We start from the raw sequence: 27,736 nt of genomic DNA, 5'->3' as shown, positions 1-27,736 counted from the left end.
TGCTGTACTCTATGATGGGTCTGATAAGGGATGAGTAGAGGGGCACAATGACCTCTTTTGATCTGGATGCAAACCCTTTTATGATTAGGTGGGCCATGTAGAAGGATTTTCTAACCACTTTGGCAATGTGATTATCAAAGGTGAGATTACTATCTACTTGGGTCCCCAGATCCCTTATTACATCTTCTGTATTTAGGGGACTACCACCTATGTGGTAGTTTATGGGTACTTTGTTTTTTCCAAAGGGGATGACTATGCACTTTTTGAGATTTAGCTTGAGGCCATGATTATGACACAAGGTATCAATCTCAGTGACACCCTTTTGGAGGATGTCTGTGTCAGCCAGAGAGTCAATTATAGCTCCTAGTTTGCAGTCGTCTGCGAACTTGGTCAGTCATAGTCCTCCTGTGCTTGCCTGTACCTCTGAGAAGTATATGCCAAACATGAGGGGTCCTAGGACTGAGCCCTTGGGAATGCCACTTGTAACTGGTTTATAGTCAGACCTAGCTCCTGCAACTCTCACCATGTAGGTTCTGTCCATGAGCCAGTTGGCAATCCATCTTGTGGTGTAGGGATTTATGTTCAGGCTGGTGAGCTTATCTATAATACCAGAGTGGGGCATGTTGTCGAAGGCCTTAGTGAGGTCTTGGTAGGCTGTGTGTACCACCTTTCCCTCATCTATAGCCTTGGTAACTGTCTCAAAGAAGTCCACCAGGTTTAGGAGACATGATCTGCCCTTAACAAAGCCGAACTGGGTAGGGTCCAGTGTTTGGAGGTTCCCAATGCCTCTGTTAATGAGTTCCATGATGATGTGCTCCATAGCCTTGCAGACCAAGTTAGTCACGCTTATAGGGCGATAGTTCCCAGGGTCTGTTGTGGCTCCACATTTGTGGAGTGGAATAACCATTGTTGTGTGCCACTCCATTGCAGTGGCGGCTGGTGACTTCAAATCACAGGGGGGCTGCAGGAGATGCTGAATGGGTGGGGTCAAAGGGAAGGGGTGTGGTCAACCATAAAGGGGAGGAGCTATGCACAAAACCACAAAAAACTAAACTTTAATTAAATACGCTGCCCTGGGTGGCAAATCATCATTATGAAAGTCCAATCAAGACAAAAATAAGTGTAGAAGAATAAAAATATTTCAATGCATTGGCTGCATGACAGCTTACTTAATATCTAGATGGAAACAAAAGGTTGTGAGGCATGAAAAAATAAATTACTTTTTAAATACATTACTGGAATGCCAGTCAAAATCAAGTATAAGAAAAACCAGAAGCACTCAACTCAAACCACTTCTCCTTGCACTGCAGTTCTAATTATAATATATTCAGCTTTATTAAAGTACCAAGTAACATGCTGAAAGTAGAAATCTATGTGATGCCCCCACTTGTAAAAATGTTTCTTATCCAAAAAAGACTTGCTGCCTGACAACTTGTTTCATGGGGAAAACATGATAAAAGTAAAAAATGAAAAGAAAACAAGAAGCAAGCTCAAGATACATTGCTTAAAGGATTACTGTACAGGTTATGGACCACACATGATTGGCATTCTGTTTAGTTTACGGGTAAAGTCTGTAGAGATGACTGGAAGTCTCCAACAAGTGTAATGAGCTTTTTAAAATAATGGAATCCTGTCCTTTAATACCCAAGGCTTATACATTATCTAGTCAAGTATTCTCTGCATGGCAACAACAGAAAGGCTTTCAATGTTGGCAATTCTTTAACAGTATGCTTATTAAAGCTTACTTGCATCTTACGATGTCAGACAAGCTTACCTTATGGTTATTAAAGCATTGCTACTTAAACACAGAGCAACAGGCACTTTGAGTAATAAGCATAAATCTGAGTAATAAGCATAAATCAACAGTACAAAAATATGACAGAAACCAGACCATTCTGCAAAATCAAGGACAGATGAAAAGCCACTGTAGTACTTATGCAGTGTGTCCTCCCCATCCAAGGTAGATACAACTACTCCTTGCCTTGCTTGGACACATCCAGAGTCACTACATGGGGGAGTGGGGTGCAACAAGCATGTCACAATTTGAAATCTCTCTGGCTGACTGTGATGGCCCTGACACATTTGTCATACCTCTCAACCTCAAGAGCAAGATATCTGGACAAAGCCATACACAGAAGTGGGAAAAGGGCCAACAATAAGGACAATTTTTAAATATTACTCTAATAAACTTAGAAAGATAATAGAATAGGTCTTGCATTAGTATTAATTTTCTGAAGGGTATAAAATCTGAAACTCAAATGTCTGTCATTTTCTAACTTCAGTCTTTAGTGATTTGTCACTAATTTGCCAAAAAACACAATTTTATGAAAAATGGACCAAAAATGTGATGCAAAAATATAAAATAGACACACAATACAGCTGCTACCTGTCAAAGAAGGGACACTTTAATATTAGTACTGCTACCTTGAGCAGCTGACAAAATAAAAGAATCTACAAGCATTTCAAGTAATCTATAACTTTGATTATTACAGTTATTTCTTAATTGTAAACCCTCCATGTTTTCTTCCAAAATTGCTATTTTGCGGAGGGATTATTAGGGGGAAGAGCAACATTTTGAGCCAAAAATTGGGGACAGCTGAGAGGTTGGCTATGCCTAATTCTATAAAACAATTTATTTGCATGTACCTCTCAACCTGTTAATGCAGTAAATCTGAACAAGGCCAAATATACTGGGGGCACATATAAACAGTACTAAAAATTGCTCTTGGATAAATTGAGACAGTTGATAGAACAGCTCTTACTTTAACATGCATTTTTATGAAGGTTATGAAGTCTGAAACTTATTATTTAGTGACTTCTGGCAAATCATTTAGGAATTAAAACTACAAATTTTATGAACAAACCAAAAATAAGAAGCAAAAATCTATTCATTCTTTGAAAATCTGGACAGTTGGGAGGTATAGTTCAGCTGGGCCTGTCTGAGTTTGCTGCCCCCCCCCTAACAAAATAATGGTTGAATGGAGCCTCTGCAGCCATTCCAATGAACCATTACTTGGCTATTTCACTCAATTTACCATAAACACTAATGTGCATACTGCTTTACTTCTATGATGAGTTGGACTTCATTTGAAAGTTTTATTTTGTATTTTACAGCACAAACATTAAGTCATCTGTTAAACAAAGCAATGCAGTCTCACAATGAAAACTTAGCATTAAAACTTCTCTGCCCTTGAAACTCACATTCATTGAAACAGCATTGAAACCCACATTCAAAGAAAATACATTTTGCCAGTGGCAGATAAAGATTAATTTTGGGCTGTTTTCGAATCATAGGCCCCTTGCATATGAAACATACATGTGCTCTTTGATACACCTTCCTCATTGTACTAAAATTATATTCCTTGTACAATACAGTACACTTGTTAGAGGGTGTTTTAAATTTGTTTTGAACATTTTTCCAGTAAGCATTGAAACAAACCATATGCACCCATAATGGCAAAAATGCCCAGTTGAGAACATTTATCATAAAAAAGTCTACTCAGACTTCCACAGTCCACCATTATTAGTAAATATACACAATTCTACAGTCCACCATTATTAGTAAATATGCACAATTCCACAGTCCACCATTATTAGTAAATATGCACAATTCTACAGTCCTGCAAAACAAAAAGGTCGTTGCTCTGCCAAATCCAGCGAAACGTAAAAATAATCCAAAGATATGCAAAATAACGCGGCTGGATGCTGCTTGCTATATAAAACAATTTATTTCATAAAACCAGACACAGTATTCGATGAGCGCTTTCGGGTTGTAACCCTTCATCAGATAAAAAAGATTACATCACATTACTACTTTTAAAAAACAAGCTGTCCAATCAAATCTAATAGAATACCCGCCTTTTACAGAGTGTAGGTTTAAGCGGGACAACATCGTTTAACCCTGGATCTCTGTGTGCTGTCAATTCCAAGATCCACTTTGTTTCAGCCAGCTCTGTATTCAACCTGATGTCACCCCCCCATGGGTCAAATTTAAATTAACTATTACCCTAAATGTGAATTCATGAGTAGGATGTTCTTTCACATGCCTATATAGTGCATTACATTCATCTTTGTTTCTAATATTAGACATGTGTTGAAAAATTCTTGCTTTCAACATCTGATTAGTTTTCCCAACATAGTAGCTCGGACAGGAGCTACACTCTGCTATGTACACTACATCTGTAGTCCTACAAGTTGCTCTTCCCTTAAATGTATATATTTTGTTGTTGTTGGGATGTCGGAATTCTTCACCTTTCTTAATAAAAACACAGGCCTTACAACATCCACAGGCACTGGTCCCTACTTTTCCCATGACACTCCCTCTACCTGGAGCCTTCTTTTCCTTACACAACATATCTTTTAAGTTCTTATTCCTTTTATATATAAAATGGGGATGGGTACCCACCATTTCCCTTAGACGTTCGTCGCTCACTATTATGTTCCAGTTCTTCCGTATGATGTTACAGATCCCTCTTGTGTCACTTCCATAAGTCAGTGCAACCTTACGACAACTAGGTCTAGTATTACTAGCCACCTTATTATTACGTGTTGTTTCTAACCATGGCCTATATTTTGTATGTCTAAAGGGTTTATTCTTTTCTATAACCTCATTGACCATCCTTCCACTATAGCCTCTATCAGCAAAACATTGACCCAGTTGTACCACCTCTTCCTCATATTGTTGGTCGTCCTTGCTTAGCCTTGAAATCCTTCCCAACTGGCCCTGCACTACGTTAGGAAAGGTATGTCTCGGATGCATGCTATCGAAAGATAGCATCGTATTCCTCCAACAATCCTTTCTGAATAGTTGGGAAGAAAAACCCTCCCTATCTTGTGTCAAGCATACATCCAAAAAATCTATGGCTTCTGTGGAAGTATTAACACTAAACCTGAGAAAAGGTGTGGTGGTATGGAGGTAGTCTATAAACAACCTCAATTCTTCATCTGTACCTTTCCATAAAATAAATATGTCGTCCACAAAACGAAAGTATTTAAATAACTGTTCCTTCCATGCATGATCACAAAAAACAAACATCCTTTCCCAATGGGAGAGCACAAGATTAGCATAGGTATTGGCACAGGGGGTGCCCATAGCTATCCCCTGTGCCTGCCTATATATACATCCTGTCCCTTGGAAAATATTGTTATCCAACACCAAAGTTAGTAATTCTACTACCAATTCTACCTTATTGTGTGTGAGTCCTGTTGTAGTTAAAAGGGTCTCTATTGCCCGTATCCCATATTCGTTATTGATCACCGTGAACAAACTGTTCACATCCAAGGTTGCCATCAAATAATTCTCTAATAAGCTTGTTTTTTAAAAGTAGTAATGTGATGTAATGTTCTTTATCTGATGAAGGGTTACAACCCGAAAGCGCTCATCGAATACTGTGTTTGGTTTTATGAAATAAATTGTTTTATATAGCAAGCAGCATCCAGCCGCGTTATTTTGCATACAATTCTACAGTCCACCATTATCAGTAAATATGCACAATTCTGCAGTGCACCTTTATCAGTAAATATGCACAATTCTACAGTCCATTATCAGTAAATATGCACAATCTCTGAAGTAAGTCATCTAAATAATTCCACATTAAAGAAATCTGTAACTAATGAAGCGGTTGCTGCTAGAAATCACCTTTATATTTCATGGTTTCATCGAAAAATAAAGTGTCTGTTGCCCCTCAGGAATAAATTGCCTATATATAACATTAAAAAAATGATAAGCTAGTAATAATATTGCAAGAGGAAATGGATGGCAAACTGATAATGAACTCATAGTTAGTATCTTCACCAAGGAGAACATTCTCAGTACGGCAGCATCCACCCCTTGGGGGAGTAGAACCCACAGCCTTCTGCATCAAAAGCAAGTACGCAACCTGTTGTTCTATAGTATTAACTAGGCAAAGCACTAAACTTCTATTCCCCTGCAGCTCTCAGCTCTTTGTAAAATCTACTCAATACTCAACTGCATCTCAACTTCGCAGCTCAAGAAAACTGGAAAAAGCCAAAATGTATTGGGGGCGGTCAAAAGCCCAAAACCAGGGACACATTAAACATTGCTTGTATAATCTTGGAAAGTTGCTAGAATAAAATGTTGTGTTGCCACCATATATTTTACTGCCAAGGTCCCTGAGCAAAAAAACAGTCAGAGTAACATACCACTACGCCACATCAGCTGCTTTGTAAAAGAGAGGAAGACTGAAACTTAAATGGCTATCATTTAGTGAATTCAGTTCTCACCATAGCTGTCAACCTCTTAGTACAAAACACCTGGACAAACCCAGTAATGAGGGAATACAGCCCTCAAACATATTCAGTGAATTCAGTTCTTGCCATAGCTGTCAACCTTAGCACAAAAACCTGGACGAAGCCAATAATGGGGAATACAGTCCCAAAAATAGGGACAAATTTAAAATATTCATCTTATAAACTTAGAAAATTGCTAGAAAAAAAGGTTGTGCTACTATGTATTCTGAAGAACATGAAGTTTGAAATTCAAATGCCGGTCAATTTTACTGCGGACAGAACAAAAACAATTTTCAGCAGAGACGCAGGGATTAATACTGCAGACACGTCTTTGTAAAATGGCAGGGCACCAGAGCAAATCCACACAAACACAGGGAGGAGATGCAGACTCCACACAGAAGCCACCCCAACCAAGAATCAAACCAGAAAAACCTATAGCTGTGAGGCTACAATACTACCACTGCACCATCAAATCTGCAAGGAATTCAACATTCAGAAACCTGAAGTCTGAAATTCAAATGCCTGTCAATTTTACTGCGGACAGAACAAAAACAATTTTCAGCAGAGACGCAGGGATTAATACTGCAGACACGTCTTTGTAAAATGGCAGGGCACCAGAGCAAATCCACACAAACACAGGGAGGAGATGCAGACTCAACACAGAAGCCACCCCAACCAAGAATACCTATAGCTGTGAGGCAACAATACTACCACTGCACCATCAAATCTGCAAGGAATTAAACATTCAGAAACCTGAAGTCTGAAATTCAAATGCCTGTCAATTTTACTGCGGACAGAACAAAAACAATTTTCAGCAGAGACGCAGGGATTAATACTGCAGACATGTCTTTGTAAAATGGCAGGGCACCAGAGCAAATCCACACAAACACAGGGATGAGATGCAGACTCCACACAGAAGCCACCCCAACCAAGAATCAAACCAGAAAACCTACAGCTGTGAGGCAACAATACTACCACTGCACCATCAAATCTGCAAGGAGCTAAACATTCAGAAACCTGAAGTCTGAAATTCAAATGCCTGTCAATTTTACTGCGGACAGAACAAAAACAATTTTCAGCAGAGACGCAGGGATTAATACTGGACACGAAAATGGCAGGGCACCAGAGCAAATCCACACAAACACAGGGAGGAGATGCAGACTCCACACAGAAGCCACCCCAACCAAGAATCAAACCAGAAAACCTATAGCTGTGAGGCAACAATACTACCAGCGAACCATCAGATCTGCAAGGAGTTAAACATTCAGAAACCTGAAGTCTGAAATTCAAATGCCTGTCAATTTTACTGCGGACAGAACAAAAACAATTTTCAGCAGAGACGCAGGGATTAATACTGCAGACACGTCTTTGTAAAATGGCAGGGCACCAGAGCAAATCCACACAAACACAGAGAGGAAATACAGACTCCACACAGAAGCCACCCCAACCAAGAATCAAACCAGAAAACCTACAGCTGTAAGGCAACAATACTACCACTGCACCATCAAATCTGCAAGGAATTAAACTTTCAGAAACCTGAAGTCTGAAATTCAAATGCCTGTCAATTTTATTTAACATTTGTTAATCAGGACAGTCTGACTTGGAACAAAAAAACAATTTTCAGCAGAGGCCCAGGAAGAAATAATGCAGACATGTCTTTGCAACATGGGAGGACACAAAAGCAAATCCACGGAGAAGATACGGACCCCACAAAGAAGGAACCCCAGCCAAGAATCAAACCTAAGAACCTGCAGCTGTTAGGCAACAATGCTACTACTACACCATCAAATATCAAACATTGCAATATTTACAAACCACAGATATTATGAGGAACAGATCAGATCAAATATGAGGCAAAAATCTGCAATTTTTTTACAAATGGTGGTGGGTAGGGAACTCAAGGCTTTAACACCTGCATACAGGGTACAGGGTTCAAGCCTGAGGTATTCCCTACCACACCACCATGAGCACCTGGGGCATTTTCACCCCCCCCCCAGTTAAAAGCACCAACATATCCAGCTAACACAAACTAATCTATCCAGTTAAAAGCACCAACATATCCAGCTAACACAAACTAATCTATCCAGTTAAAAGCACCAACATATCCAGCTAACACAAACTAATCTATCCAGTTAAAAGCACCAACATATCCAGCTAACACATAAAGTAAAATGCACCATACACTTACCTGTCTGTTCTCCATACCATATCCTGCCCGTGCAATACTCATAAAGACCCATGAGATCCCAAGTAAAAGCTCCCTCCTGACGATGAGACTGTTCTGACTGCTGCTGTTGCAGTCCGGACGTGACGTATAATCCCAGCGAGTCTGTGCACTTTAAAAGTGCACAGACGTCTCCTTGTGTCCCTCTATGGGGACTGCCGGACTGCCTTGAGCATGCGCATAGACCGACAGTAGTCGGGACTACTGCGCATGCGTGAAGTCCGCAGAATTTAAAAAAAAAATTTGTTTTGTTTTCTTTTCTAATTTTTATTTTGAGGGGGCTGCAGTCCGGCAGCCCGATGCCACGAGCCGCCCCTGCTCCATTGGTACGTAGCCTGTGGAGAGGCTGAGTTTGAACAGTGTGTTTAGGTGAGGGGTTAGTTTGTCTTTGAGCTTGTGTAAGACACAGCCTGGAACACCATCCGGTCCCATTGATGCTGTGTTTTTGGCTTTGGATAGGGCTGTTTTAACCTGAGTGTCTGTGATTTCAGGGACTCTACATTCTTTTGGTATGGTTATGGGCCCTTTTGGGGGTGAGGGGGGGGGTGAAGTTTGCACTGAACCTATCTGCCAGGATGTTGGTGATATCGGTCAGTTCAGTGTATTTTGTGCCATTCTGCACTAACTCCGATCAGATCTGAGCATTGCCACTTAGATTCCTGACATAGCTAAAGAATACATTGTGGTTATCTTTGGAGTCGTTGGCAATTTTTTTTTCAAAGCTCGTCTTGGATGATTTTATGAGGGATTGTAGTTTCTTGCTGATACTGATCAGAGATGTCTTCCCTTCTTGGGATTTTACTCTTTTCTGTACTAGTTTCCTCCTTCTATTGTATAGCTTGTTTATGGCAGGAGTCCACCAGACTGGTTTCTCTTTCTTGGAGGAGTAAGTCTTGGTTTTACTTGGGATGGCGTGATCCATACATTCTTGTAGGTGCCCATAGAATGCATTAGTAAAGGATTTTGCAGCTTGAACAGCATTATCCTTCAGCATGGGGGCTTTGAAACTTTCCACCTCGGTCTTAAGTAATGTGAAGTTTGCTTTTGAAAAGTTTTTCACAGTGGTTTCCTTGTCCAGGGGTGGGGGCGGGATGTGGATATCCAAAGTGATTTGTTTTTGGTCAGATCTAACCAGCGAGGGGTTGACCTCCGGTGTGGAACACCGGTTGCCCATATTGGTTATGACCAGGTCCAATATGTTGACACCTCTGGTGGGAGTGTTGACCAGTTGAATCAAGGTGTTTGAATTTATAAATTCTAGGAAATATTGGGCAAGGGAGTTAGCACTTGAGTAGTTCTCCCAGTTAATGTTTGGTAATTAAAATCACCCAATATTAGGGTGCTTGGTAGGACCTTTATGTTTTCCACTGTTTCCAGAAATGCGGAATGGGGGTCCTGGGACATGGTGGGTGATCTGTAGCAAGCTACAATTTGAATTGCAGTTTTGCCCATTGTTAGTTGCACATGGATGATCTCTGAAGTGTCGTGCTGTGCCACTAACCTGGAGGTGTGGGTATCCTTGATGAATATGGATACGCCCCCGTCATTTGTATTTCGGTTTGGGTTCTGTAGCCGAAATGTATGGTATGAGTTGTAGCCTGGTAGTGCTGGGGTGCTCTCTGGAGCCTTAAGCCAGGTTTCTGTTACTGCACATATATCAATTTTCTCCATACTGAGGAGTGCCTTGAGTGCGTGCATTTTGAGGTTTAGACTTCTGGCATTGAGTAGCATTACCCTCAGTTTTTTGTTACTTGTGCTATTTACGGTGCTGGGTTTGTCTTTTGAGCCTTGCTTAAAAAAGGCACTATGGAGGTGGCAAGAGCCTTGGCCAGTATTCAAAAGCCTAAGGGTGACAGGTGCAAGCCGTCTCTAGTGAAGCAGTGTGGTTTGTCGAGCATGTCATCCCAGGTGGACAGACACTGGATCCCCTTTGAATGACACCAGAAACTTAGCCAATTGTTGAAATCGAGAATTTTTTTTTTATACCGTGGTATCATTCTTGGTGAGGGCAGGATGATACTCAGGGTCAGGGTCATACCGGCCTAAGTTACGTGATCAGAGAGCTCTTCCATGTCTCTTTTCATGTAGTCCAGGGAGGTATGGCTCAGGTCATTCACACCAACATGGACAATGACAGAGTCATATTTGTACTTGTTCTGGAGTGACCTGAGTGCTTGTGTTATGTGGCGGATCCTGGCATCCAACAGGAGCTAGCAGTAACTTTTTCCTTATTCAGCCTAGTGAGTGGGACATCAGTGTACCTGATTACAGAGTCACCTATTACTAGTATGCTGGGTATGTTATTTTGCCTTAAGGGCTGTGAAGTATGTGTTTCGTGGTTTGTGTTGGGGGGTGGAGGTTGCTTGGATGTTTGCTTTGGAGGTCTCTGTTGGTTTTGCAGATTTTTATTTAGAGCCTCCAAGTATGATTTTGTGCATTTAACTGTGTTTTTTGCTGTTGCTGGTTTAATCGGTCTATGTGAGACTGGTGGTGTGATGCAAGTATTTCACTTCTCCTCTTGACTGTCTGATCCAGTCTTGGGTTGAGAGAGCTTAGCCTCCAGTTTGGCTGTATAACTGCATCTCTCACATGTATTAGTGTTTGGTGGTAGGAGGAGGGGGTTGTCTGTGTACATGAGGCAGTTGTATCATTGCCTCAAAATGCCCAGATTCACCACTTGGAGTGGAGAGTACGCCTGAAACTGCCCTTTGGACATGCTTGGATACTAGGTACAGTGAACTGTTTTACTGGATGGCTGGTAAGGTTGCATAGAGAGCCTTGTCCTTCTGTACAGTACAGGAGGGTCTAGTGCTAGGGTTTATAAGTGCCTGCTATAAGTTTTTAGCAAGTGCCAGTCTGAGAAATGAATGGCTTGAATGCTTAAGTTGAAAGTTTGTCTAGTTCCAACATTCAAAACAGGAAAACACTCAACTGACTTGCAAAAAATATATATCATTTACAGTTTATGCTAAACAGGCACTCATACATAAATAACTATGTCTACTTATAACAAAACATCAAATTCTAAAATGAATAGTAACTCTAAACCATACATACTGTATAAAACATATGCAAGATAATGGCTCTATAGCTGCATTATTATTTTATTTTATTTCTATTTATCTCACCTTTCATGTATCTTCTTATTTTTGGAGATGCATATCATACATGGCTATATGTCGTAATTAAGCTAGACATTCTATAGGTTGTCTTTAATGACTGCCCTATATATTAGTAGTAGTTGTTTAAAGTGATTTTATTAAAGTCGGAGGAAGCGTTTGGACCAGAATGCGAAAGAATTTACTTTTATCAATAAAGCAATTATTTTTCAGCTGCTGAGTTGTTGGGAGGAATTTTATTAACTTTTTTCCTGTTGGATAAAGAAAAGATACTTCACATCTGGAAATAGAGAAATGAAAAGAATGAAGACTTGAAATCACGCCTTATGTTCCCCAAATATAAAGCATGAAGGGAAAATAAGAGTGTAATAGAGAAAAGTGGTATGGTATAATGAAAATCAAAAAGGAGCAAGGGATGTATATTGATATGTAGTCAACTGTCACTGCTCCATAAGCAGTCACTCTGTACTCACAGTACAATTATTAGAGTGTGAACAGCCACTGGATAATGGAAACAAGAGAAAAGGTCATGCAACACAATGTGGATAGAAAGATACATTCCTGAGTCTCAGTAGAAGAATAAAAACGTTGGAAGTAGTACTCATTTCTTGTTTGCTAATTTTTTTATCAAAAATATTTCTAGATAACCCGAGAAAAAAGTCTGCGATCTACATCAGCTAAAAAGGTAGAATGAACGCAGTTATGTCATAAAATTTGCATGTCATTGTAGAACAGTTGCATGTACAAACCACTGTGAACTGGCAGTGGCAGTATATAGTCAAAGTAACAATGTTTTGCCAAACCGGTTGAACTAAATTATCTGACAAACTGAATCTAAGACCAGGAGAAACTGGATGATACTTCCCACCCACATTACATTGCAGTATATCTAACAGGCAGTCAGAAGAGAAAAATCAAGTCCTTGAACTAGCTGATCAACAAGAATTAAAGTATGTGTTAAATGAAGATCAGTATGGGGGAACAAAATGACCAGTGGAACACACATAGAATGGTCTTGATTTGTTTGAATGACGCAAAGCTGTGGAACAAGGTTTAAACTTCATGAGGATAAGGAAACATGGACAGATCTAGTTATACTGCAGGTCTTGCCCTGCAGGTAGTAGATAAAATACAGTTTGAATAAGGGGAACCATGATGAATGTGTTAAGTTCATTAATGGAAGCAGGAACCGGGTTGTGTCACTATTTTAGACTTGGAGTCATATCATCTAATCATTGGAATATAAACAGAACTATACTACACATTTTGTGCAAAGTTTTTTTGGTTGGTAAGGTTTCTAGGGAGTTATATGCAGAATTATTTATGTCCTTTGGTAAGGACTTATTTTAAGCAACATGTCAAGATGTAGAGGTCTTATTTCCATAGACGTAATGAAGATGAAGGATTGTTAAAAAAAAAAAGATAAAGGGTATTTTTCACTAAGTGATATGAATCACTTAAGAGCAATTAGAAAGTTTATTATGTGAATTCAGGATCAGGAAACCACAAAAAATGGCAAATGAACTACAAGAAACTTGAAATATCTCAATCAGAGAAATAAGGCACATGAGTTTAATGTAAAAAAAAAAGATATGCATTAAAACAATAGCTGAAGTGCAAAAAGAAGAAATGATTTGATAACAATGGTTCTATGTCAACGACTCAAAGTATCACTGTGATAATTTTCAGTGACTGGTATGTTTTGCATATGGGATTCAGAGACTCACCACACCCCCACTGCAGTTACCTCTGAAATCACTACACCTATGATAAGGGAAATTCTAATTCCCTTTTGTAGTCACATCGTTCAGACACAGGGCACTTCAGCAAGTTGAGTTTTATCACAGAACTGTTACAGTATGTGAAATTAAAAAAATCCCTAAATTAGTCAATTCAGGGAAGCCTAATGTAGTAACAACGGAAATGACACAGTGCTAAACAAAAAATAGAAAAATAGTTTTTGAAATGGTTGAATCTGACATTTTTAAGTGCAGATGTCATTAGTCATGTGGTATTGCTGTTGATTTGTATATTTTTTGTATATTTGTATTTGTATATAAATTATGCACATGCAGAGCCTATGATATACTCTTATGATGTCTAGTTTATTGTCAGACAGAAGTGCTAAGTAAAGTTTCATTATCAGTTTTTGAGAATTCGGGGAAGTCTACCTATACTTCAAGGGCTACATATTTGTGCAACTATAGCAGTTAGTGTAAAAAAATAATACTATAAGCTGTCAACAAGTTGCTTCCTGATGACCATGGTTTGATTCCCTTAAGCTCTGTTTGCCCTATTGTTTAATTTCGCCAAATATTTTGGGTTCTAATACCATGATAGGAATGGACTCTATTCCTAAGTCTAGGTATGATTATAATACGTGACATTACTATTGTTTCAATCTTTGATGTTATGCCAGGGTGCTCTTCTCAGCACCCACTATGTACCCAGAATTACCTCCTTCTTCAGTTCATATGGGTTACATGTATTGGTAGCATATTTAATTTATTTTATTTTTTTTATTTATTTTAAATTTGTTTACCGGGCTAGTCCAACTGGATACATTTCCATTTTCAGCAGAGGCCCGGGGAGAAAAGCTCCACATTGAAGTTAATACAAACAAGTCATTTACATAAAGAAAGTAAGTAGTTAGTAAAATACCAACAGAAATAAGGTTTAATCTAGATTATAGTAGTTGAAAATATATATTAGTAAGGACATTTACTCTAATTTTCTTTACAGTACAAGATAGGGGAGTTATACTTTAATAAAACATACATGAAGAGTCTAATTAATTAAGTAAGTATAAACCATAGAGAGTTCTATATAAATTCATAACAGAGGCTAAAATAACAAGAGTGATATAGAGAAAGTCTACTCAAGGAGAGTGAGTAGAAAGAGGTGAGAGAGGGTGATTCAGAGAAGAGTAATTAGTAGAATCATAAGATTAGTCAGGATTGATGCATGGGCATAGCCAGAGTGTTTTTAGATGTTGTTTGAGCTTTTGTTTAAAGAGGAAGGGTGACGAGGTAGAAGTTAGAGTGGTTGGTAGAAGATTCCAGTATTTACCTATGGTGTTGGAGAAAAGTGAGTCACCTGCTATGTTATTGGACTTGCTTAACTTCACAAGAAGTTTATTAGAGGAGCGTAAAGAATTTAGGTTAGAATAGGGACAAATAAGGCCAGAAAGTATAGGAGTATTTTTTGGTTGGTAAAATATCCTATGAACAAAGGTAAGTTGGGAGAGTAATAGTGTATTTTTTAGTTCTAGCCAGTCTAGTTGTAGATTCTGACAGTGGTGAGTTCTAAATGGGTTTCCGGTGGCAAATCTAGCAATGCTATAGTATGCATTTGCTAGTTTAGTGAGGTTATTTTTCTTTAGGTTAGTGTATATGGATGAAGCATAAAGAAGAGTAGAAATAAGATGAGAGTGAGCAAGTGTGATTTTGGCCTGTGGAGTTAAAAAGGTTTTAATTCTGTATAAGGAGCCGAGTTTTCTATTTACAGTTTTAATAGTGTTATTAATGTGATTATCAAAAGTGAGGTTATTGTCAATTATAATACCTAATAGCTTAGTGGTAGAGTCAGGGGCTATATGTGTGCCATTGTTGGAAGTAATAGAGAAGTCTATGAGGGGAGACTTAATATTAGGCCTAAAGAGCAGGAGTTTGGTTTTATTGGCATTCAAAAGGAGGCAGCATTTCAAGAACCATGCCTCAACTGTGCTAAATACATTCTGTGTTAGGGTTTGTAGTTCAGGGGAAGTGTTTGCAGAGCATATGAGTGTTGAGTCATCTGCATATTGAATACACGTAGCTTGAGGTATTGCTGCATGTAAGTCATTTATGAATAAAGAGAAGAGGAGGGGTCCTAGGATAGACCCCTGTGGGACTCCAAGAGAGACTGGTAGAAGGGATGAAAGAGTATTATACCAGAGAACTGCCTGTTGCCTGTTATTAAGGTAGGAAGTGAACCATTGAATAGCTTTGGTATCTAGAGAGAGGGATTCAAGGGTTTTTATGAGCATATTATGGTTTACCATGTCAAAGGCTTTTGACAGGTCTATAAAGAGTGCTGATGACAGAATACTATTATTGCGGTTTCTATTTATACACTCGGTAAAAGATAGGAGAGCTGTTGTAGTACTATGAAATGGCCTAAAGCCATGTTGGCAGTTGGCTAGTAAGTTATATTGAGTTAAGTGGTGCATTAGCTGATGATGAATACATTTCTCCATAATTTTTGCTAAGGGTGATGAGTGCAATAGGCCTATAGTAAGAATAGTCATTTGAGCTACCTCCTTTATGTAAAGGAATTATGTGGGAAATTTTCCAGATAGCAGGGATGGTACCTTCACTGATGGTTCTATTTATAAGGAGAGATATGGGATAGGCAACTTCTTCAGTTGCTTTTTGAGGGTATTCAGATGGTAACTGATCTGTAGATGGGGTACAAGGTTTGAGTTTTTGGATGAGTTTTAGGATGAAGTAGAGATGGGTTATAGTTGGAATATAGGGAGATTAGTAGGTGTACCAGTAGGAAGGTTAGATTTGTCTATTGTGAGATGACTTGCTAGTGAATTAATAGTGTCTGTGAAAAAGGAGTTGAAGGCATTGGCAGTTTGATGTGAGGTATTCTTTTCGGGCCCTGAAGGTGAATGTGTACTAGAGTGGCATGATGAGTTTGCTGTAGTTTACAGTAATAGTTCTTTTTATCTGTAAAAACAGCTTTTTTAGTGCTATTTGTTAACTGTCTAAAGGCTTGTTGGTCTGAAGTTGTTTTTGTACTTCTCCATTTAGCCCAAGATTTATTCCTAAGTAGTATTTTCTGTTTTGTCTCTTTGGACAGCCAGGGGGCAGGTTTAGATTTAACTCTGATAGAACGTTTTGGAGCATGTTGGTCAAGGATTGATAGGAATTTGGTATTGAAATATGCAATGGCATCTTCAAGGGTTAGGGTTTTTAGAAGATTCCATTTACAGGCTTTTAATTCATTTTTGAATAATAATGGGTTGAAGTGTTTCTTGCTACGTGAAACTCTGTAGGTAGGGATGTAATTAATGTCACTCTTTTGTCTTATGATGTAAGTTAAGGAATGATCACTTACATCATCAGGCAAAGTTCCTATTGTATATGTTTGTTGCTGTTTGTTAATAAGAATCCAATCTAAAATACTTTCTTTGTTATTGGGTTTATTGATTCTTGTGGGATTATTGATTAGCTGAGTAAAGCCATGAAGATTAATGTGAGATGAAGGATTGTTTGTATTAATAGAGGACCAATCACAGTTAAAGTCTCCTAAAATGATTGTTTCTTGTGGGTAGGAAGAAGATATCCAACTTAAGATATTCTCAATTGTAGTGTAATTATTGCCAGGGGGTAGGTAGATACAGATGATATAAATAGATTTTTTAGGGTTAGGTTGTAGTTTAGAGGTAAGGATCTCAGCTTTAACATCTTTTAGTGGGTTGGAAGGTTGTGCAGTGATTTTTAGTCCATTTTTAAACAGAAGTGCTACTCCTCCACCCTTACGTTGTATGCGGTCCATTCTCAATATGTTATATCCAGGGGGAAGTATTGCATTATCTTTAGTACTAGGTTTCAGCCAAGTTTCAGTGAGACAGAAAATATCAAAGGAGTGAGTATCAAGGAGGGCATGGAGATGAGCGATCTTATTGTTAATACTGCGGATATTGAGGTGTCCAATAAGTAAGGCATTAGAGACAGTGGTAAGTACTGAGGGGATAGTGTATGAGTTGTTATGAGGTATATTAGTGGAGTTATCAGTTGGTACTGGATTGGGATGTATGTCACCATTGCTGAGAGTTGGTGTTTTTAGTTCAAATGATGGTTTGCAGGAGAAGTTGGTTAGATATTTTATCCTCCTTATGTTTGGATTATTGAAGTTAATGTGTGTAAGTCGATGGTATTTGGGTAATAGGTAGTTGGGGGTACATGTGATGTTTAAATGAGTATAAGTTTGGATAGGATGTTGGAAGGCTGTTTGTCTATGACAGTAACTGAAGTGGTAATAGTTAGATGTTTCATAAGAAGTAAGGAGATAGATGGTGATTAAGCCTAGAGAGCATATGTATAAGAATATTAGTTTGGTTAGTGTAGTTTTAGATGTAAGAGACATATTGCTAAGAAGAGTTGTAAAGCCCTTGGATATAGAGGTAATAAGTAATAAAGAAAACAGGTTAAAGTATAGGAATGGTATAGTTTACTAGACAGGAGTAATTAAGTGGAAGGTAGGTATTAGGAGAGAAGGATTAGATAAAGTAAGTTAGGAGGGATAATGTGGCGTTATAGTAAGAGAGAGATTTAATAGTGCAGGAGGGAAGGGGTGGAGTTGTACTAATAAGCAATTACAAGGGATAGGAAGGCTCAGGGAGGGGGTGTGGTTAGGGAGGTATAAGTGTGAGAGCACTGGGGGTGGGTGGGATATGGGGGTAGGGTATGGGGAGCGAAGCGGGGCAGAACCAGTCAGTGGATTGTGTGGAGCCAATCAGACCTTCCAAAGAGCCTATTGCCGAAGTAAGTTAGGCAGATAAGAAACAGCTTAGTATGGAAGGTTTATGGCAGTAAATTTAAACAAAACCAGTTTGCATTTTAGTTTAGACAAAACCAGTTTATTATTACTCTGTAAATCAGTGTCTGCTATAAACGTTTTAATGGATAAATTCAGTTGCCAAATGAGTTAGTTAAGCAGAGATGAAGAACAAACCTCAGCAGACTATAGAAAACTCAGACACTGTATTGTGTTGCCATCTAGTGGCGTAAGTGAGTAAAGACCTCAACTTTAGGTTAGCAAGAGAGTATTTTATATGGGAGGTAAGACGGCCTAGGTAAGTTCCGCTAGTGTGCTGGCCCAGCTCAGACAAGGTCTTAGCAAATGTAAAAAGAAAAATAGAGACACATACATAAAAATTCTTAGGGCTCTCAGCTATAATCAATGCTGAGAAATAAAGGGATGCATCCAGGTGTTCACACTTTGGGAAGCTGCGATGTAGCTTCTGTAAAGAATAAGTTACTTTTGGGACGTCCAACAGCAGAGGGGGACAACCCAATTAGCAGCACCTGGCTTCCAAGCTAAAAGGAAGAGAAAAATGGGAGTGTGGTAAGTAAAGGTAGAAGGTATATATAGGATAAAGAGTGAGGCTGTAAAATGGAGTGGAGGGGTAGGTGTCAGGACAGTGTAATAGAACCCAAAGGTTACAGTAAAATCCATAAAGGTTAGTTTAAAGATAATGCCAATACTTTCAATTTGACCCTACTTATGAACATAAATTCATTTTTTATTACTTGTGTTGCTCCAACTGGTTTTGGAGCTGCTGAGTATTTTTCTTTGTGCTTGCAAAACCTGGTAGTTTACAATGTTGTTCTTAGTGTGTAAGACATTATCATGGTTGGGGTGTAATCATTTCAATGATGAATGCAACTATTGTCTATTTTCTTGTAGTGCTATATCTGTTATTCTTGCATCTGTTTTGTCAGCTGTTGGTACTGGGTGATACTATGTGATCTGATCTTCATTATTGTTCATAATGCTTTTTGGTTCATGTTTCCAGTGCTTCTCATCTACTTCTGTTGTGGTGTTGGCACAATCCACAGTGAAAAAATTTGGCCACATTATTGTGCCTTTTAGTATATAGACCTTCAGCCGTGAATGTGTCATACCCATCAACAAGATGTGCTACTGTTTCTAGCTCTGTTTTAGACAACCTGCATTTGTTTCTTTCTCCCATTTTTTCAATAGACTTTGTAAACCAGTGTGTATGTACCCCACTATCTTGGGCCACCTTTATTAGCCTTTTATCTTTTGATTTAAATTCATCTCTCTTTAACCATTCCTACACCAAATCTTGGTCAACATGTAGTTGTTACAGGATTTTTCTATACTTGCCACTATATTTGTGGCCTTTATAAGTTTCTTTCCTTTTCTTCTAGTCTTTTTCTTTAGATTCCTTCTTTCTTTTGCTTTTTTGACATCTTCAGTTGCTAGTTCATGTTTACTTATGGTTGATTTTTATTCCCACTCCATTCCAAAACGTTTCTGCTAAACTAAACAAAGATGTCATCCAAAACATGTTTTCGTTATACTTTAGAACATTCACAGTGTCGGGATCTAATGCAATCAGCAAATATGTATGCAGTTCCACAACTGCAGACCTATACCTGTAATCAGTTTCGAGGAGGACCATATCTTCTGCCAACCAATGGATATATAATCTTGTTATGCATTGCTTTTCATATGTCATTTGATAAGCATGAAGCATTATTTCTTGTTTTCATGTCCAACTGATCCAATGCTGCTTCAGACTGCATAATCACAACAAAGTTATAAGTTAGAACAGAAAGAACAAATTGATTTATAACTTGGACTTTATACCTAGCTGTCAAGGCAGTTTTCAATATTAACATTAGTCTTCTGAAGTATCCCTTAATAAACTTTGCTCTATTTTTTCATGTTTTATTGACAGCTCTTTTCATCTGTTTCCAAATATTGCTCAAGTTCCTTTTATCACATTCCTGTCCCAGGTTGAAATTTTATTGTTACTGTAACTTTCTTTTGATAAATGTTGTGTTTGAACATTTATCAAAACCAGATTTCATTTATATATCATCTGAAAAGGATATAAATATTTGTAGTAGTTCTTTTTGACCCTCATCTGACGAACTAAACAATTTTAAATCATCCACAAAAAGTAGATGGGATGTCTTTGAACAAGACTGGTTTCTGAAAGTTCAGCTATAGGCATAGACTGGGCTATTAAGTGAACTGCTCAATGGGTTAAGGGCAAGACAAAACTGTAGTGGTGACAAATAATCACCCTTGAATAGTATGAATTCTTAGTCCTGGGATAATGAATTGCCCTTTATCATGTAGGGTTACCACCTGTCCCACTTTGCGAGGGACAGTCCCTCTTTGGGCAGTTGTGTCCTGCAAAACAACTGTAAAAATGGCAAATGTCCTGAGATTTTAGGACAAAATTATTTCCTATATTTTATGTAAGAGTTGCATAAAACCGTTCTTCTGTATCTGAAACACCTACATGCTAGAAGAAACAGAATAAGCAACTAAAATGCTACGAGAATAAGCTTTTATTTAGGCAAAAAAGTGAAGGTCTGTGTTTTGTACTGGCCGTGGGTCTGTTTTAGCCTGCAAAATCTGACGGTTGTACCAAAAATGTCCCACTTTGGGCATTTGAAAAGGTGGCAACCTTATTATCATGGCTTCATTGCAAAGTGGTTAGACACTGTTTCATAGTTGCTGCAATGTAATTGATCAATGTACGGTGTACATTTGAAAGCATTTCATTGTCCAGGAATGTAGGATGCTATAAAATGCTTATTTTTAATTCATACATGCTTTGTTTAACAATTGAGTATATATATTTTTACATATGACTTTCTTTTATTACTTTTTGTTCTATTGCCATTACTATTTTTAGATAACCATAACGTCTGCATGAATTCCCGTAAATAGCTTATATATTGCTGTAAGTCAAGTTATTGTTTTTACAGTACTTTAGATATTTTGCAGGTTCACATTTAAGGAGGAGTATATTTTTTTCTGTTTTTGCTTGGTGTCTGTTCATGATATGAATGTAAGTAATTGTTGTGTTAAAATTTTAATACCTTTTGAGAAAAGTTAGGTGCAGAATATAGATCTGGGGTTTTCCATTTAGATGCTTTCTTAATTTGCTCTCGGTTTCTCTATCTGTGACTTCCTCTTGTTCCATATCCTCTATATTATTTATTTTAACTCCCTGTCCATTCTGCATCTTTGTTATGTTTAACTCATTCCCTCCAATGGAGCTCTGGAAGTTTGCTTTGTAACTTCCAGTGGTAGGAGCCTAAGCTTTTTTATAAATGAAATTATGTCCTCACATTTCAAACAAATATACATATCTTTGGAACCAAAGATGTTACTAAAGATGCGTAAACAGCAAACTCTTGAGTACAAACTATTAACCTATTTCATATTGGTAGTATTCTTTAGGTTCTATGCTTTAAACTGGATTTTACAAGTCATAGTGAACAAGGTAATTATTAAGTTTCTAATACACAATATCTCAGCAAACACTCAAGTTACACACATATTGTCTGTAGCATTTTGTTCATCCAGCTGAGAATTTTCATATGAGGCTAAGCAGTTTTGTGCTACTTGCTTGTTGTGATATTTAGAAAAAACATGAAATTTAGGACAATATAAATATGTTATATGAACAATTTATTTGCATTAGACCGAGGCCAAATAACAACACAACTGTGTTTGCCACTGCTTATGCTTTAAGATGAAATATTTTAATAATTTGTATGTAGCATTGTTTTGGAATTATCAATGCAAATGCGAACAATTAATATTTGACTCGTAGAGGTGTCAGTAGGATGTAACTGCAGAAACACCTACAGGTGTCACCTGGCTGTAAAGAGTTGACACAGTTTTTATAAATGCTTCTAAAATGTACCTAGTTTTTCTTTTTCTTTTCTTTCTTTTTTTTGGTGGTGCTTCTATTGCTTTTGTTTTGTTTCGTAATTCTTTGTAAGACCTTTTTGTGTTATTCATGAACTGCTTTTTTACATGCTTTTCCTTTGTATTTATCTGCATACCTTGTAAGTTTTTCTGTTTCTGTTAATATTTTTAGATTATTATTGGAAATAGTGTCTGTTTTAACACAGTGCATTGTTTTTTTTTTTTTTTTTTGAAATGTGCATATCCTGGTGTCTTTGCTTGCATTTCTTTTCAAATATCTTTGGAACTTCATTTGGTATTGATTAATTTGCATTTCTTTTTTGCATAAATATTGAACCAAAATCTCCTTTTCTTTCCCATATCCTTGTTTTTTTCATACATTCAAAGACATCTTTTTCTTATTTATCTTTTCTTACTTCCTTTTTCCAATCATCCCCGTGTTTCTTCATCTAGATAACATCCTCCCCCCACTCTGTTACAATAAGGATCTTAAATTATTAACCTTTTCAATACTGAGTGACTCTGAGCATGTTACTTAAAGAGACAGCCCTCTTGGACAACTGGGCAGTTGGGGTAGGCTTCTTCATGGCATATTGGACTACATGCTTAGCAACTTCATATGAGTGTATTCCCATAAGGCATGTTAGGAAAAAAGAGTGCTTATGACTGACCTGCGAGATGAAGCCTATCTACAAGCTAGAGCTGTAAACAGAGGTCATATGTAATATGTACAAATCACATTATGAAAAGAATGCACACTGCACTGAATTGTAGTCAGTATGATGAGTGCTGGATACAGCCCAAAGCAAAATCTCAGAAGCAGCGACCAAGTCTTAACCTTAGCAACTCATTCAATAACACCATGTGCTGGCAGATTAAACATATTTTTAGCTCAATTTTATTTCATAAAACTTCTTCAGTATCCTGTAGTGTTACCTATCAAAACATGAAGCAGTATTTCACGCAATAAGTACACTGTGTGTATTACCTGAGGTACATGATTGGCTGCTTTCATGGACCATCACCAGTATTGTCACAATACTACACTGAAATTACAGGATGCTTTCATTTCTCAATTCTAATTGGTTTAGATAATGGTAAACACACATCTTGACAAAATTGCAATCATTGACCAAGTAAGATAAATTAACTGCAAGTAAAGTCTATTGCAATGTGTGAAACAGATAAGCTGTACTTTAATAGGATTGCAATGATGATGAATTTCAAGACTACCATTTAATATATGAATAAAACAGCTAGAAATCAGATCTCTGATCTCTCAATAGGCTAAGAGAAACAATTACCATAGAAATAGAAATGGTTATTTATTAAGCAAGCTAGATCGAGATCTACAGTAAAAAAGGTAACTTACTTCAGGGGGCATCTCGTATGCCTCATTATCAGGATCCATAGGATTTTCTGTATTTCCCATCATTCCTCCCTGAGTGATTATCTCTTCACCCTGTTGTAAAAGTAAACAAAACTTAGGTTCTCCTCTATAAGACATGAATAAATGCAGAAGCATTATTTATACACTTATACTGGGCAATGTGTCTGGAAATAGCAAAACCTTCATAAAGCTGTCTATACGATGTCACACTACAGTACATTCATATATTTTCAGTGATTCTATCCTTCTGTTGTTCACTAAAATTGGTGCAACATTTCCACAGAGACATACACACACACACACACACACACACACATACAAATGTTCTTAGCTGTTTCATTTTTTCTGCATCTTCAGAGGTTTTGAAGCTCTGCACTTCTGCTAATCATGTTGTAAACTGTTGCTAATTAATGAAGCTGATTAAGGTGATCAGTTATTTAATAACCTGTAAACCTCATATAATTATGGTCATCCTGTTTTTTTATCAAACTTTAGGTTCAATGGTTAAAAAACTGTTCTGATCTATAACTGATGTGGGTAAATCCAAATTGAAAGCATATTGCAAAATTATTTCTTTTTTGTTTTCAAAGGCTGCATTAAAGCTAAGTTCTGCTCTAAAACTGAATATTTATATGTTTTCCTGTCTTGATATTTTATGTACTACTAATGCTTCAGAATCAGAATCACTCCATTTGTTACTATATTTTCTTATACCCCAAAGTGACACTCATAACTCCTTATGGCATCCAGACCTTTTTGGGTCTGCCTTCTTTAACTAAGTGACTTACCAGCTAACAATATGGAGCATTAGAAAAGGCAAGGAGTTATTAACAAAAGGACACTAAGATTGTTAATCTAAGATGTCCTGCTGCTGAGAAATTAATAAATGTGTGCATTTATTATTCATATTGTCAGATTTATGTTCATATTTCCATAACTGACAGATGTACTGCAAAGGTGCGAGACTGGAAAATTGACAATGTCCATTTACACCACACTGTACTGTAAATATTGTTAGTTACCTGTTAGTAATTAGGAAAATTGTCAGTATTTCCATATATCCTTAATACTTCAAAAAAACAAGTGACTTACAATCTATTGCATGGCATTAGTTGAAATCGTAGCTAATGAAGAAACTTTGTCGATATTTTCAGTATAAAATGTACATCTTCAGAGATAGGGAATTATTTATATTTCTAGTTATACAATTAAGCATATGTTTTCATATTTCTGTAAATATCTCATTAAATATGGAGTCAGAATGAAATTTCTTACTGTCATGTACAAGCTCATGACTGGTTTACAAAAGTGATCTTAACAATATATATATATAGGTTGTACAGTTTTTAAGATATGACAATTTGTGAAAGTTTAGCAAAAAATATTACTCTTGGTTTGTGTATATTAAAATATATAAATAAATATTAAATATTTAAAAATTAAATATATGAGAACAGGTCACCTTGTCAACTATCGAACATGTCACCTTGTCAGTCCTCTCCATGATGGCTGCCATGGTGATGATCATCTTTCATGTCTGATGTTCTGAGTTTCAGTAAATTGGTCAGCCACAAGCAGTAGGGCTCCCAAATATGAGTAAGCAAATAGTAATGCTAATGTAGTTGAGTGAAACTTTAACTATGGCCACTGAAGCAAGAACATTTATAAGCTTCTTCAAATATCACATAACCCTAAAAATAATTGTAATGAAACTATTTTGTTCATACTTCAGCTACATTAAAACCATGGAAACGGTCCCAGGTATTTCAAAAATGATTTAAACTCAGGGCATGGCACTGTTTTGAGACTACCAGCATTAATGAAATTGAAGAAACTGGATAAACCATTGTTCTCTGAGCAGGAAGTTTGGAATCCATTGGAAAGACATACATACACTGTTTAATCTAACATATAATATCAAATCATCCTGACATTCTGTCACCATTCAGTGTACAAGCCTAATGTTGTTAGTTCATAATGTACACATTTTATTAACTACTGACAAATCACAATTTGTGTCACAGATATTATGTATCAAAAATAATGTTTTTGATACATTTTTTTAAATAGTTATTTTTGGCTTGCTTGTGGTGAGGAAGCTCTCCTTAGCCCCTTTTCAGTGTGCATGCCCACAACATACTTGGTCTGCCTTTATCATCACAGCTCACCCCCCCCCCTTGCAACTGCAACATTGCCAAATAAAACCACAGCTGTGGTGCGGTTTCTCCCTACAGTTACTTCAAGCCAAGAATAACACTTTTCAATACGGATACCCATGAGAAACGTCTGCATAGGTGCCTGGATGTTTACAATTCTTATTATCCTCTTTTTATAGCAAATTTGGTCTTTTACTAGTTATTTTTTAAACATTGTTTTGGCCGGCGTGCACACCTGTAAGTGCTCCACCCCACCACAGGCAGCTATAGCTTTGCCTCCTGCCACTAGGTGGCACAACTAACAATCTACTTGCTGTGTCTTGTCCCAAATTTGGAATTCCTGTAAAGTAAGGCTAGTACCATTCACTTGGTGTATTTTGTCTCCAAATAGTCCCAAATGTGTCTTGTCCCAAATTTGGAATTCCTGTAAAGTAAGGCTAGTACCATTCACTTGGTGTATTTTGTCTCCAAATAGATTTGCCTTCCTTTGTTGATTTACTTACACACCAAGGCCATAAAATTAATTTTTCTGCAACTATCTGTTTACACTGCTACCTTTCTGCTTCTGCCTCTTCCTTGATTTCACTTACCTTAAAACAGCAATGTTTCAACTTTTCATACTGATTGTTTGTCTTTTCACTCTTCTCTGAGGGGGCAGGACACACCTCTACCTGCTTTTTCTGGTTCTATCTCCCCCCATGTTGTATCTCCCTCTTCTAACTCCACCCACCCCATGCACACTGACTAGCCTATATTAGAGGGCCTTCTTGAGTGGTGCCAGTTTTAAATAGTTATTTTTGGCCTGATTGTGGTGAGGAAGCTCTCCCCAGTCCGTTTTCAGTGTGTGCGCCCACAAGTAAGTGCCTACAATTGTTTAAGCTATTCTCAAATATATGTTGCGCACCTGGGTCAATAGACATTTTTATGCTTTCCAATTGAAGTACTTAGCTAGCTGTATGTAGTCTAGGAAACTAACTGAACTATTGACTGCTTTTACTACAGAAACTGTTTGCTGTTACATATGCTGTTATGCTTAGAACATATTTTGGCTGGAAACTTGTGTAATGTAATGCTCCTCAACTGGTTTTGACTGTTTTGTGTACTTGCCTACAGTATCCTTTCCCTAGTTATTTGTAGAAGCTGCAACTGCACATATTCCATTTATTAAAGCAGTGTTTTAAGTTGCCAAAGATGGAAATGTTTGTTCCCTGTTGGCAACTGGCAAGCTTCTTCAGCCTCTGTTGTTCAGTGCTACTCTGTATTTATTAATATTACAGTCCTGCATAAGTGTGTGTTCTGTGCTATCTTCAAATGTGTTCTAACCAATTACTGTCTACTGCACTGTTATTTTGAGAAATGATGACTGTATAAGTATATGTTTTACTGTTACTGTTATATGATTTCTGCCTGATAACTAATCCACTACAAGCCCTGAGGTCAGCGGTCTGTACATTATGGTCTGTTGAAATTCTGTCTCTCTCAGTCATTGCACTCTCACTCCACAGACACCACAGATCCCCTTACAGCCTCTCTAGGTTCCTTTATACCTCTCCTAACAACACACATCCGCACTCAGTCAGGTCACCCTCACTCTTCTTATTTTACTGCTCACTGGGGTGTTGTGCACCTCACAATAACTAGCAGTATTCCTAACATCACTTATCTTTTTTTACAGCACACTCGGTCTGCCTTTATCATCGTAGCTTGCCGCCCCTCCCCCCAGCAAATGCAACATTGCCAAATAAAACCACTGCTATGGTTCGATTTCTCCCTACATTTATTTCAAGCCAAGAATAACACTTTTTAATAAGCATGCCCACAAGAAAAGTCTGCATAGGCGACTAGATGTTTACAATTCTTATTATCAGCAAATTTGGTCCTTTAATAGTTATTTTTTAAACATTGTGACCGGGTGTTTACAATTCTTTTTATAGCAAATTTGTAATTTTACTAGTTATTTTTTAAACATTGTTTTGGCCGGCATGCACACCTGCAAATGCTTCCTCCAACCACAGCTTTGTCTCTTGCCACTAGGTGGCGCAACTAACAATATTCTTTCTGGAATTCCTGTAAAGTAAGGCTAGTGCCATTTACTTGGTGTATTTTGTCCCAAAATAAA

General features: G+C 37.6%; 1 protein-coding gene across 2 annotated transcripts in view; it reads right to left on the bottom strand.

The window, feature by feature from the left end:
• SNCA (synuclein alpha) overlaps nt 1-27,736 on the bottom strand; it is a 978,223-nt gene that overhangs the window by 94,790 nt on the left and 855,697 nt on the right. For both annotated transcript variants that reach the window (XM_044061392.1, XM_044061391.1), the window contains exon 5: nt 23,444-23,533. In XM_044061392.1, the coding sequence (XP_043917327.1) occupies nt 23,444-23,533 (90 nt within the window). The remainder of the gene's footprint in view (nt 1-23,443; nt 23,534-27,736) is intronic.

Source organism: Protopterus annectens, chromosome 2.part0 (assembly GCF_019279795.1).
Source record: "Protopterus annectens isolate FY-2018-M chromosome 2.part0, PAN1.0, whole genome shotgun sequence".
Lineage (NCBI taxonomy): Eukaryota > Metazoa > Chordata > Ceratodontiformes > Protopteridae > Protopterus > Protopterus annectens.
Note: the sequence above shows the minus strand (reverse complement) of the source record. Positions and strands in the feature narration are given on the sequence as shown.